This window comes from Rhopalosiphum maidis, chromosome 2 (assembly GCF_003676215.2).
Source record: "Rhopalosiphum maidis isolate BTI-1 chromosome 2, ASM367621v3, whole genome shotgun sequence".
Taxonomy (NCBI): Eukaryota; Metazoa; Arthropoda; class Insecta; order Hemiptera; family Aphididae; genus Rhopalosiphum; species Rhopalosiphum maidis.
Genome location: NC_040878.1, coordinates 3,644,812 through 3,659,525, shown reverse-complemented (window position 1 = coordinate 3,659,525; position 14,714 = coordinate 3,644,812). Strand labels below are relative to the sequence as shown.

Below are 14,714 nucleotides of genomic sequence, written 5' to 3'. Positions count from 1 at the left end.
AAAAACTCGAAGCACTTCAAAAGCCGTTATTTGTGTATAGCAACAGCAAGTGTTAAGACTACTATATTACGTTCAACTTAGTGCATCATATATTTTTAAATGAAACCTTCTTGGGACTGTGTCTTGAATATTGGCCTAGTTTTTAGTTTTTTAATATTTTCGTACACATGGCCCATAGTATTTTTTCTTTTTATCATAGCTTTTATAATTTTTCAAATTTCACATATACAGTGGGAACATAAATTGATTTTATCAGGTACCTAATTTTTGTCAGACCTAATTTTAATTTAATTTTTGGATATTAGATGAGGTTTAAACAATTATTAAAAATAAATATTTAATTATAATATAATTTTGGTTTATGATGTAAAACTACAATTGATATCTATTTGACTTGTTATAGGTGAATTGTCTTCTGTGAATGACCAAGAACCATCAGGAAAACTTACTCGGGGACGTTATACTTATCAGAACCCAGATAATTCAGATGCCAAAAAGGGCATTTCTAAAGTCACTACAGTCACTACAGCTATCGGCAAAGATACTGGTCCCCAAATTACTGAAATTACTGAAGAACTTAATGATTCTGATCGTGTTGATGGAAATAAAGTAGTAAAAAGAAGCCGAACCAATGACAAATTTGAGAATATCCAAAAAAGGTTTAGCCAAGAAAGTTTTAATCAAGACAGCAGACGTTCATCAAAAGAATTGAATGGAAATGAAAAAACTGAAGAATCGCCTCAGTCCACTCCACGATCAAGTTTAGTGCGTGGAGATTCAATCAAGGCACTTCAACATAAATTTCAACAAGCCACTGGTAATTTATTATCTTTTAGCCATTAGGTATAAAGTAACAAAGTTACTGTAAATGTCTCTTTGATTATTGTTTCTTTAACATATTTTTTAAATTTTTAATCATACCCTACAACATTTTACATAGTTTTAATAATTTTATCAATCTTATCCCTCATAATATTATTCTGTGATTATTCAGTATTTCAATTGATAAATATTAAATGTAATTTTTTCATAGTTTAATATTATAATTTTATGTAAATTATGATTTTTGATCTCTTGTAAAATGTAAAAATGTTAGTATCTTTTATTAGGCAATTAATAATTAATTATTAAATCTTCAAACACAATTATAATTATAATTTCTTATATTTAGAAAAATAATCTCTTTGGAAATTAAAAATTAAATTTTAAACTATATTTGGCCATTTTGTAATCAAAAGTTATTATTGATACAATTATACTAAAGAATAAACTTAAAAAAATAGAAAATTAAACTTTATCTATGGTTTTAGTGAAAACAAAGAAAATTTTACTAACCTTTAATGAGTTTTGGCGATTTTTGTCTTGTGATAAAATAATAAAAATTACTTAAAATTTTTAAGTATTAGGTAAATTTTATAGTATAGGTATATTACTGTATTAGTGTATGCCATATATTAATTAATTAACTATTTAATATTCCAGTTTCATCTAGTTTGAAACAGAACAGGACTGCAAAATCTGAGTCTAATGGCTCACGACAAGTTGAAGAAAAAACAGTAACTACTAAAGTAAATACAACTAAAAACAGTGGAAACGCTACATCCTTTCTTGACAATAATTCAAGAGTAACTGGTGTACAAGATGTTTTAACCAGAATGCGAAATGCAGATTTAGGTAAATAATGATTAATATATAATAATATTAATACAAGTATTGATTTGGTACTCAGAAAATGAAATTGCTATGCTAATCTATAATTTATTTTCAATTATTATAGTTGTAGAAAGTGGTGATACCAATGAAGACACTGAAGCCCGTGCATTACTCAACAAGTTTTTAGGTGCATCAGTCATTCTTCATGGAATGGAACAAGGAACCAAATCTCCTGCTTCAGTTACTACTACAAGTAGCGCTGCACTTGTTAACCAAGTGGAAAAACAAAGAGCACAGGTACAAAAATAATATATATTATTTAAAATATAGATTATAATGCAAAGTTTTAAAAAAAATGTATTAACATAAACTTAGAAAAAAAAACACAATATTGTTTTATACTATTTACCAGGTACTTGTTGCTAAATTTATAAATTTCAATGCAAGTTATAAAAACCTAATACAAATATTCTACAAATATTTTAGTTTCATATATTAGATATCATAGATTGATATATTTTAGCACATTGCAAATTTGCAAAACAAATAACATTATTTATACAACTACTAATATACATTAAAACAAACCAATAGCAGCTCAAACTTTTTCATAAACAGGACAAGAAAAATATTAGTTGCTCCACCCACAACCGCTATTATAATTCCATTTAAAATGTATCATTCTGAAAATTCAAACTACAGGTATAACAATAAAAATAACTTTTTATAATTAGGTACTTAAATACCTCTTTAATAGTTCTTAATTTAAATTAAATAAACATAGACCGTAGTTAACCTTAGCTGTCACAAATACTTTTAATTAAAGTTATCCAAATATTAGTTATTTTTCAATACACTTGAGGAAAGACTAAATGTTTTATAACTTCTTCAATATTTCTTCAATATCACTTTCATAAGAGATCAACATCAAACTCTCCAATCTTTATTGAGATATTACTGCTATAAGTTTAATTTTGATTAATTTAACCTAAATGAACCAAGTTTGATCTTAAAAACAAGAAAAAATAAATATTAATCTTACTATTAAACCATTTAAACCTTTGAAAAGCTTCTTTCAGCTGAGTCTGAAATTGTACATAATGCTTTATTGTTTTACAAGCACAATGTAAATTTGGAAGTATAACATTTTTCAGTACTAGCTTACCTCTAGTTAATAGATTCCAATCACCCTATTTTGGTTGTGAGATAATTATTGTTTTAAAAAATTCTTGTGCCACCATTGGTATAAACAGTGACAAAATGGCTAAAAATAGAAGTTAAGAAATTCAACATATTATCTGATTTAACTATATAGAGTACATAATAATACTAAACTTGGTATTTGGTAATAGATATCAGGCTAAAACTATAACACAATGGCGGGTGAGTCGACAACACAATCAGCTGCAAGTTAAAAATATTTAATATTGTATGAAATATATGTTTAACTAGCAGTTAGAACGCAAATACATTGGAAAGTGGTAAATAAACATTTATATTGTCATGAACGACATAAACAAAAAATAAATATATTTTCTGAAAAGTTTTGTTTACAACTAATTATTTTTATTATTTTTATTAGTTTTTAGTACATTTGCCATTGCAGTTTTAGTATACTTAAGCATATTTGTATACTACAACATAATAATTATGAATACATTTATTAAATTTATCTTATTTCTTTGCATACAATAAATATTACAATCTTACTGAATAGTTAGTGGTTTTTTTTATGTATTTAATACTATAAAAAAATATATATATATTTTATGATATTTATATGTCAGAAAACATTTAACGGGTGTGTTGATAGTCATTACACAATCTCAGTATTTTACAAATGTTAAAAATAGCTTCATCTTCCATAATTCGTTTTAATGTTGTTATAATTTGTTACTTAAAAATAATTATTTCATAGAACTGTACTTGTGTATCTTAAAATTGAGGTCTTGTATTGAATTAGTTTACAAAAATGTCCATATAATTTTTAATCCAATAGGTGTAATTTATATTTTAAAAAATTAGTTAAGTTTTATTTAAATTGATTTTTAAATAGCTTATAGATGATAAATAAATTACCATCATCATTATCACTTATCAGTAATTCAAAATCGAAATATATTTTACATGATTCTCTTTACCTAGGTACTCTGTGAACATTGTGTTTATTTATATTTTATGCTGCCATAATTTTTAAACAGGACCTAGGTACATTTTTAAAAATATTTGTGAGACAATGTTACTTTTAATATTCTATACCTATTAGGTGGTGATTTTTTTGTTTATAACATAGAGTATATTTCTTTTGTTAAAAATATATTTTCCTTACCATTTTTATTTGTATATAACACAAATTTAAAACAATGCATATGTTTTTGCTTTGGTTAGTTAAGTAGTCTTACGTAATTATATTATTATTTTATTGTAGTCGTAGTTTTTAACATTTAAATATCAAAATAATGATTAGAATAAACGTAGAACAAAACAAAAGGTTTACTTTATACCTATATATATATATATATATAAACAATGTAGTAAGAATAATGTAATCTATTATTTGAGAACTGTTAGCTACTAAATTACGTCACATGCGAGTGTACATTATATTTATATATCAACAATATACGTATCATACATTTTATAAATATAGAGAATATTTCAATTGCTTTGTGTGATTGTTTACAACGTAAATGCGCCATGGCGCTTATTATTTGTTTCCCCAGCCGGGACGCGATATATTCGGGCATTTGTGTATAATATTTTGTTATACATAATAAAGGCGCCTATAAGACAGGTACACCACCTGTCCGTTTCGTATAGCGAAATATGATGTTAAAAAAATCGGAGTCTTTGTTCAGACCGCACATAATACAACAGTCAATAATAGTATGACTACTCTACTAACTGTTAATTTCCCTACCCGTTGGACAACGCATTTTGGCTTTGCGCGTTTCACGACGAAAATAATATTTGAAGGCAAATCCTATTTTGGTCAGCGCGGTGGTTCGCTCGACGTCGAATGCTCTGTTGGCCACGCAGTTCAGTTTATACTTGGCTACACGCGCAACTATTTCTGTGTATATTGAGTGTGTTCGTGTCGCCGACAAAAAATCGTTTTTATTTTTTCTCACCTAATCATATTTCTCTTGTTCGACTATTATTTTTGAGTTCAGTAGGTACCTACGTCAAAGAGAGTGCAGTTCGCCCGCAGTCAATCGATTTTTATTGTTTTACGTTTTAATTATCAGCGTAGGTTGTTATATAGATACATGCAATACAGGGTACGGCGTTTGGCAGATTAGTCTGATTGATCGAGTATATAATATAGGTAATAAATAATAATTAATTAGAGTTTATTGCAAGTATCTGATTATAAAAAAATATACAATTGTGTGTTATTGTACAGGTAGACGTAGGTCTAAGGTAGTTATTTTAAAGTTTCACCAGAAACACGAATCGTGGGAACGCGTACAGTGTGGTCTGTTCTCAGAATTTTAATACACATCTCCAACCTGAATTTAAGGGTTTTCGCTTTTGTTATGTTCGTATTCATTTTCAATAGACAATAGATAGCCGTGGATCTAACACATAACGGAAAACCCAAAATCTTGGTTCCATGAATATTATTAGGCCAACGTTTGGCCGTGTCCCAGCAAATAAAACATGTTGCCAACTATTTTTACAAGTGAATTCATAAATTTGTATTTATGTGTATTGTACACGAGGGTCCTTATTTAGATTGACACCTGTTAACACAATATTGACCGGTTAAATAGAACGAAGCCTATTGTGTGTACATAATAATATCACATGAACATAATACTATTTGCCATTCGTTTTTTTTTTTCAGAAATCTCCCGTGATTAGGAAGAATCTAAACGAACAAGAACTCGATAATATTTGGGACGAAAAACAATTACAGATTTTGGTTAGTATCGTTATTATCAATATGACAGTATTGATAATTTACTCGTACGTTTATTTAACAAATGTTTAATTATTTAGTTGGAATCTTGCCCAGACTACGATCAAAGGAGAAAAATCAGAGCCAGGTTAAGGCAAATCATGGCAGAACATAAAGGTAACTTAAGTTTAACTGCATTATACGATTCATTTAATTACGAAATTGTCCCATCTTATATTAATGTAACTGTAAGTAATAATTTAAATAATAATATGTACACAATTTTAAATTAACTATTTTATTTTATGAAATATAGTATAATAATAGGTGTCATATTGTATTTACAAAAAAGAAAATTCTTATAAAAACCATTCTGTAGCTATACTATATATTCAATTTTTTTTATCACTACAGTGAAATATTATTTTACTTTAAGATATCCAAAAATGAGATGAACAATACGAAGAAGAAAATAATGGTTTTAGGTACTTAATTGTTGTTATTGTTATTATTAGAATTAAATTAGTTTTTTATACCTGCCAAAAAAAAAATTAAAATAATAACTGCTCAAAATACTTTTATACTTATATTATTGTGTACCATGCATTATAGATAAATATTAAAATATAAGATCAACGTAAAAATAATAAAAATAAAATCGTTTGAATACAAAATATTGTAGTAGACATATCACTGTAAATAAACGTATAATGTTATTAGGTAGCTACTATATTTATATCACCAAAATTTTACGTAAACAAACTATGTCATCTAATTTAAATACATTGTAGGTTAGGTAGTACCATGTCGTCGTATATAAGCTTCGTTATATAAATGTATAATGTATATGTATGCCGTGTGCGTGTATTTACTATATTCTATTATAATATATTCTTAAAAGTCTACCATATTTTTTTAAAACGAATTCCACTGGAATTCTGAGATTAGATTCTGGCATCATTTCATATGATAACTTAAATTCGGCATATAGTTGATATTTTTATGTTGGCATTAGCTCGCTTAAGTATATAAAACCAGGACATTTGAAATACTATATTTACGCATATTATATTGTATTATTAACTATTTCGACGGTCGTTGGTTTGTCGATTAAAACATACTTTATCACAAGTATCAGTGACCAGTGTACTTGCTATACCGTGGTTTTGGTTGTATTCATAACAGAATGTGATGTATATTATTCATGTAATTTCAGCGTGTACGGATGTCGTCGCTCAGGCTGGCCTTACAGACAACATCACGAGTAACGGAAAAAACGGTGAGTTATTGAAGCCTATGTGTAATTTAAATGTAAAACCTATCGCGACCGCGGTTGATGACTCGGGAACGGAGTCGGGCGAGGAAGTGAACCAAAAGATATTAGTACAAGTGCAAGGAGCTTTAGCCAACCTAGAGAGCGCATTACCGGCCTTGGACCCGCTCAGGCGTTCGTCCGTCGTCGAATTGCTAACGAAATTGCAGACTAGCCTGAAGCTGTCGTCCTCCGATCAGACCGGAAAACCGACACCGCCGCCTCGGAAATGCTGGAACCGTAAGACTGCAGTGGGACGGCAAGACAGGCACACTGTCGGCGTATCGTCCGAGGAGCTGAAGGACGCCAGGCGATGGCTAGAGGAGAACGGATACGGCGAAACCACAGCGCCCGCGGCTTCGACACTCGCGGCGGCGGAGTCTGTGCGCAACACGCCACGAGGCTACGAAGTGGCCGCCCCCAAAACGTTTAGACCTGTCAAATTCGTTCCGCCACCTCCGAAACGCACCAATCACTTGGCCGAGGACTGCGTCATACCGGAACCGTCAAGACATGCGCTGCAGAACTGCAACTCGTTCTCGTGTCCCCCGGCACAGCACGTGATCGTCGAAGACTTGGACTCCAAGAGGCGTAAGACTTCTACCGCGACGACGATATCGATTCGCGATTCGTCCGAATCGTCTGCGGGCGGTTCGTCGTCTCCGTCGTACTTCTTCCGGTGACGATGACGACGACGACGACGATAGCAGATCCGTTTCGTCGGCACAGCGGTTGCTACAAATCGCGTCCAACGAACATTGCCGCAAGTTCCGGCTGCAGGGCAAGCGCGTGAAACTTAAACGCGGTGCGGTAGGCGAGAGGGGTCGGTCGTCCGGAGACGACGATGAATACCGGTCGCGACGCGTCCCGCTAATCAAGGAACCACCGCCGGCCACTACTTCTGGCGGTGGAGTGCCGTTGTTCGAACCCAAGACGGCCAACGACAAGAAATACTTGGCCCTTTTGCGGCAGCAGGCCGAGGCGGACGAGAAGGCGGCAACGGCTTCGGCTTATAACCCGTTGCAGGGCAAACTACAGGGCAACTGGGGCAACCGTTTTGGTCGGATAAAGACGACGTTCGAGAGGAGGATCGGCGGTGGCGGTACGGCGACCACCGCGTCGGCCGCCGTGTCGCCCAACAGGAACGTGGCGAAAACTTTTTGGCACGACATTTGCAAATGCCCGTCGGACGACAGCATCGCTTATTACCGATCGAAGAAGTTTCCATCGTTCAAACCCAACGCCGCCGCCGCCGCTCCCACCGGCCAGTGGTCGGGAGAGAACCGCGGTTTTTCGCACGGCGCCCGGTCCGCGTTCAAGCCGGTTCAGCAGCAACAACTCAAGCAACAACAACCACAGCAGTTCGCGCCTGTGAAACAGGTCCCGCCGAGGTTAGAGACGTCGTTATTGGAGCCGCCCCGAACGGTCGCCTATCCGAAACATCTGCCGCTGTACAACAGTTCGGTGACCACGGCCCACAGGCCGTTCGTGTATTCGGACGCGTCCGACGACCCGGCCAGTCCTCCCACCCCGCAGCACTACGAATGCGCGCCGCAGCCGGCCACCGTGGTCAGCCGGGTCATGGGCAGCCCTCAGACGGCCACTATAGTCAAGAGCAAGCAGCGGACCGAACGTGTCGGCGGCGGCCCGTCACCGTCGTTGTATCCGTCGCCGTCGTTGAAAACGATACCGGCGCCGGTCCGTCAACCGCCGGCGTCGTCGGTTAAAGCGATTTCGGCGCATCACAACAACAATCATCTGCCGTCGTCGTCGTCCGGCGCAGGCGCTGCGCCCAAACCGCCGACCAGGAACACGCGGGTGGTGACGCAACAGCGGTCGCCCACCACGTCGCCGGTGCGCATGCCGTCCGTCCTGCAAAAGTCCGAGTCCTGGCACCAGATGATCGTGGGCCAGAGCAGGGCGGCCGCCCGGTCGCCGCTCCCGCACATACCCGCGGCCGCGCCGCTCAGGCACGCGTCCGCCCCGTACGAGGGTTACATGCACTGCAAACGGGAGATCGCCCAAAAGCAGGACATCGTCCGGCAATATTTGCACGCCGGCACCGAGTCGGCGTCCGCCTGCAGCCGGCGCGCGTCCCCGAAACTGATAAAGCTCAACGACGACATCGACAAAGTGGACGACACGTTCGAAAGCCTCTTCAAAGAGGCCACCAGACCGTCCAAATAGCCCTGGCCCGGCGTCTCCGTATAATACACGCGATCGTCTCTCCGTCATCACAATATCACCAGTCTGCCCACCCCAACCCCCTTACACCGACAAACACCCTCTCCACCGTATATTTTATATTATTATATATTATGATGTGTCTTTTTTTGACATTTTAGTTATTTTTTTTCGTGATATATTTTGCATTTCGTTTTTACTCTTATTCTACATATATATATATAATATTGTATACGATAATTATTATTATTTTATACGGCATGACGCGTGCACTGTATAATAATTATGTTTGCGCATTTTTTTTCTAGTCACAACAATAATACTACGTTATTACGTTATATGTATTTAATATTCTAAACTATGTTTCCTAATCGCGTATATCGTTTAACATGTATTTCTTTAATATATATTATACACATACACACACACACACACACACACATTTGTACTTCATTTTGAGGATTTCCGAGGAGCGAGTGGATAACATTAAATCGAAGAGTGTCTATTCATCTGTAGCTATTCTTCGTGTCTATGTGCGCACTGCGTTGAACACCAATAAGTACGTTCTTGTGGTTGTGTAGTCGTTTTCCGTGTGTGTGTTTTTCAAACAGAAAAATAATAAAAATATATTAGCACGTTAACCTCTTAACAATATACAATAGTATAATATACGTAGTGATTGATGTTTTGTGCGTTTTAAATAATATTAATATTATTATTATGCTCTATTATTTTACCGTTTTGTTATACCGTCATAGCCTGTGTTGTATGATGTACATGCGTTGTTAAATCCGCTCGCTCGATTGTCCCCTATAGTGTGTATATTAAGCCGCGATTGCAGTTAAACGACGCGACTGCAGTTTTTTGCTAGCACTACTGCCGCATGTTTTTTTTCTTGTTTTTATAATAATATGTTTTATATTAAAACGAAATTGAACTGTTAAACATGTATACTAATTATAATTTTTTAAACTCGCCCGATCAAAACGTTTGATGATTTTTTTTTCATTGTTATTGTGTTATTATTTTTATATATTTTAATAATATCCGATAATGCATAATATATACACGTGTATACGTATGCATAGTTCGCAGCATTGTACTATATTGTTTATAGCATTTGTGTGCATTGTTAAATTTTAATTAATTACTTTACTACAATTTTTCGCTTAATTTTGTTTTAGAAGTTACCGAGTCGAAAACGACGAGTGTGTCCAGTAAAACCGAAAATGGATCGTATGTAAAAACTGAAGGTAGGATAACAATCAATTTAATTATTTTCTTGAACGTTAGTATTTATAGTGCTTTTGGTTTTTAGTGCATACTAGGACAACAACTTCTAGTAACCGTCTGACTAAAGGTAAATTGTTTTTTTTTTTTTTTTATTATTGTTATTTTATACATTTCATCGAAACGTGTAACTAATAGTTTAAAATTACTATGTTTACAGCAAATAGCGTTAGTTCTTCACCGTTTGCCAAGTTCCAGCAACTCGAACGCCAGAACTCGGCTCCAAAGTAAGTAATTTTAGTTTAAACGGCAGATTTAAGAAATTAAGATTAATTATATAAAAACTCTTCAAAACCCATCTATCGGATTATTATTATTTCAAATACTAACATTAAACTTAACGACGTAACTCGATTGATTAAATTATATATTCAGAAAGACTGATATAAATATCGATATACTTTCTAGCTTTATAATAATAATATTACATGTTCTTGATTACTTTAACTCTAATTTGGTTCTGGTTGTTGGGTAAAAATTTTAATTTCATGTGGGAAATTGGTAAACCTCTAATCTAAAAATCAATATCTTATAATATTATTTTTAAATATAAAAATAAAATTATAAAATTATTACTATATACAATATGTATGAGATACAATTAAATGTTTATTAAAAATCGTACTTAAACGATATGCAGTATTTTAATATTCGATAGTTGATTGTACGGGGTTTTGTATTCCATATTCTTATGTAGGTAACGTATTTAATTAAAGGTACATGTTATAATAATAATAATCACGAAACGATAATAATTTTTTCTTAAATTATATAAAAAAAGATAGTTGGTTTTTGTCATAAAGACTATTTTATACATAATTGTTTATAGAATATATACATTTTTTTTATGTTAACTTCGGCATGTCATGCTTGAATGAAATTTCTATAGTAACATATAATATAATGGTAACATATTCGGGGCGTTTTGCTTATAGCTCACAAACGCGTCCTTGCTATAAATTCACCGATCCCGCCCTGGCGCGGAGCGCTTCGTCAATCAAAGACCGCCTACTCAACTGGGTTAAAGCTCAGACGAAGGAATATAAGGTATACATTTTTGTTGTTTTCGTTTTATAAAGTTTGGCCACATATGCCTACTATATATACTATATTACTATATGTATAATACACATCCAATATAGTATAAAACATATGACGTTACGACGGTGTATATTTTGTATATGTACACAAACCTATGCATAATATATTATGAATTATAATATCAAAGATCTGTTTCCTAACAGAAAATAATGATTAGTACAGCATTAGTAATAATTAGTATATAATATATATATATATATATTCGTATTATATATAATATTGCATAATATCCTAAACTTAACAACGCATATGGCTTATTTATTATAAATTATTAATATGTTGGATAAATGATAAATATTATACATTTTATTATATAAATGAATAACTACGGTGCATGTAAAAATTAATCTTTTTTTTTTTTAATTTTATTCAATTATATGTATTTATTAATGTTTTACTTATTCTATTAATCGCGCTGTTTGGGATGTCATACGACTTAACAAAATGTACAGTAAATAATCAGTTTAATCATTATATTTAAGCTTCACGTTTGATATTTAGTACGATTTAGTTCGCGTTTTCCAACCAATATTGCAATTAAATGCGTTGGGTCTGACGCGATTATATATTAATATATTATTCTGTGTTTCATGACGTATAGAACCTCCAAGTAACTAATTTCTCGACGTGTTGGAGTGATGGTCTTGCGTTCTGTGCCCTCATCCATCATTTTTATCCGGAAGCATTCGACTACGATAAACTAACACCCGAAAAGCGAAGAGAAAACTTCGAAATTGCATTCAAAGTAGCTGAGTAAGTAGCATTATTTTTTTGCAAATTTAAAAACATAATAAACAGGTTATAGTGTTAGGTGTGTAACTAAAAAATGTGCACGCTTTAATTGTGTTTATATGTAACGTATAGATATATTGATTTTACTTTTGCAATAAATAACGTTTTTAAAATCTTCCAACAATTTTGATTAGCTCTAGTTAAATACCTAAACCTAATATAAAAAGGTATAATAGATACCTATATTGGCTGGAATGATAAAATTTCACTGCAACTATATATAGTTTTCCCACCAGCGCTTGAAAAAACTATCGAAAACATTTTCGTTGCATAAGATATCGAATACAAATTGAATTATGAGAGCGATTTAGACAATATATAATAAATATATAAACCCCGCACATGTTATTATACATCCATATCACGTGTCAGACAGTCTTTTTAGAAATTGTTTGCTTTTTAGGGACGAAGCAGGTATCGCGCCACTGCTGGACGTCGAAGACATGGTCGTCATGCGGAAACCCGACTGGAAGTGCGTATTCACGTATGTACAGACGTTCTACCGACGGTTCCACAACGACCCACGGTCCGTCAAACCTTCGTACTTCGAATGACGACAACGCGTCCTGTTTTATCGTGCAGCTACATTCTCGAATGCAGTTCGCTAAAAAATTATTACTATTTTATTGTTTTTATTACACAAATTTTATTTGAAAAAATCTTTCTTAAATCGTTTCGTACCTCTTTGTATTTTGTTGATTCGTATCTATTAGATTTATCAACGGATATATAGGAACGATTCGTACCTATATAATATTTATATGTGTTACACTGTTACATGTTATATTTTTATTTTATTTTCTGTAAGTACATTGTTATCGTACTTATCGATCTAAAAGTGGGTTTGATTTTCTGCTCTACCTACATATTTTAACTATTTTTAGATTACTAACTACTTAGTACCTAATACCTATCTATGTATTGTTTTTACTCATACCCTTGACCTTTCCCTACTAATAATTACTCTCACCAGAAATATAAAATATTTTTCCGTTTGCTCCGGTTAAACGTTAAAAATGATGAATGAGGCCTGTAGGTGATATTATATTTTATCATAGTTTATATAATTATTAAGTTATTATTATCATAGACAATAATATATAATATATTTATATGTACAGTGTATACATATTGTACTCGAGTGTCATTACAACACTAATACAATCTAATATTATTATTTGTAAATTTTAACCACGAATTGCCTACCCCCGTCTCAAAATTGTATGTGAACCACAATAGTCATATGTTAGACGCGGTTTTGATATTCGCTTTTCCTCAGTTTCCGTTGAGTTAATTTAAACATTTTCTCATCGGCCTTTCAAATGATTCGGTATGTTAGTATATTTTTATACACCCGATTCGATTGTCTGTTCTAATGTTGGTTAAAATAATAGTATTGCCAACGCAACAATGCCGAAAGTTATATTATAATAATATTTAGTATTGTTTTAGTTCAAATGACCATCGTGTATATTATATAGTTGTATACATATATACATAAAATAAATATCATTGTATATTATATTAAGTGAATCGATTAACAAGACTAATCTTGATGATAATATTATATACGCAGAACAACACATATTATACCTAATTTCCTATATTAAACATTTTAACTATATCTTATTATTATATATTATATTTTTTTTGTATATACAATAAACGTTTGCATATTTTATGTATTATTTTCATATGAGCTATAAATATTAAACTAATATTATATAATATAAAAAATAATAATATTACCTATTTAACAACTTTTACGCGCCTTTACCTTTAAGTAAATATATTTTTTATTTTATATTTTCCATATTTTATCATATTGTGTTTATATATATATATATATATTTATATATTACATAATACGGTATGAGGTATTTTATGATGCCTTATTAAATATACACAACTATATTATTATTTTTTTGTTATACTATATTTTTCTATTCACCCTATTTATTATTTGTTTATAATTCGTCAGTAAATAATAATATACTATCTAAAATTTTTATTTTATTACAAAATTCCAATAATTTTTAAACTTAAAAAGCAGTAATCATTCCCCGTCAAAAATGTTAACGTTCAATTTGTATTGATGTCTTAATATCCTTAGGGACTTAGGGTTATATATCATAATAAAAGGAAAATAATGAAAGATTTCATACATTTTTAATTTTAATCCTATTCAATAGGTAGCGTTGAAAATTATCTAGATAAGTAACTTAAATAAATATCTATCTGACAAATTTTAGACGTGTAATAATTGTGTTACCCTCACCATTTTAATTAGAACCATACATTAATGTAACAATTATTTTCTGCGTGACTCAATAGTGTGTTTTCGATTCAACAGTTGAATCTTTAAATTCAACTTGAACTTTCATTTGTAGCTTATGTGCTCTTACATTTTTAAACTTTGGAAAATATAAAATATTGTTATCAATGTGTATCATTGTAATATAAGAGTAATTAATTTTT

General features: G+C 32.5%; 1 protein-coding gene across 4 annotated transcripts in view; it reads left to right on the top strand.

The window, feature by feature from the left end:
* LOC113554306 (serine-rich adhesin for platelets-like) overlaps positions 1-13,871 on the top strand; it is a 46,283-nt gene extending 32,412 nt beyond the window's left edge. For 2 of the 4 annotated variants that reach the window (XM_026958087.1, XM_026958088.1), the window contains exons 10-21: positions 404-817; positions 1,483-1,674; positions 1,778-1,950; positions 5,504-5,581; positions 5,659-5,734; positions 6,774-6,836; positions 10,238-10,306; positions 10,372-10,413; positions 10,504-10,570; positions 11,279-11,390; positions 12,046-12,197; positions 12,640-13,870. In XM_026958087.1, the coding sequence (XP_026813888.1) occupies positions 404-817; positions 1,483-1,674; positions 1,778-1,950; positions 5,504-5,581; positions 5,659-5,734; positions 6,774-6,836; positions 10,238-10,306; positions 10,372-10,413; positions 10,504-10,570; positions 11,279-11,390; positions 12,046-12,197; positions 12,640-12,790 (1,589 nt within the window). In that variant the 3' untranslated portion in view covers positions 12,791-13,870. Of the gene's footprint in view, positions 1-403; positions 818-1,482; positions 1,675-1,777; positions 1,951-5,503; positions 5,582-5,658; positions 5,735-6,773; positions 6,837-10,237; positions 10,307-10,371; positions 10,414-10,503; positions 10,571-11,278; positions 11,391-12,045; positions 12,198-12,639 lie in introns of those variants that run through there. The other 2 variants (XM_026958089.1, XM_026958090.1) reach the window with 2 other exon arrangements.
* Positions 13,872-14,714: the final 843 nt, after the last annotated feature.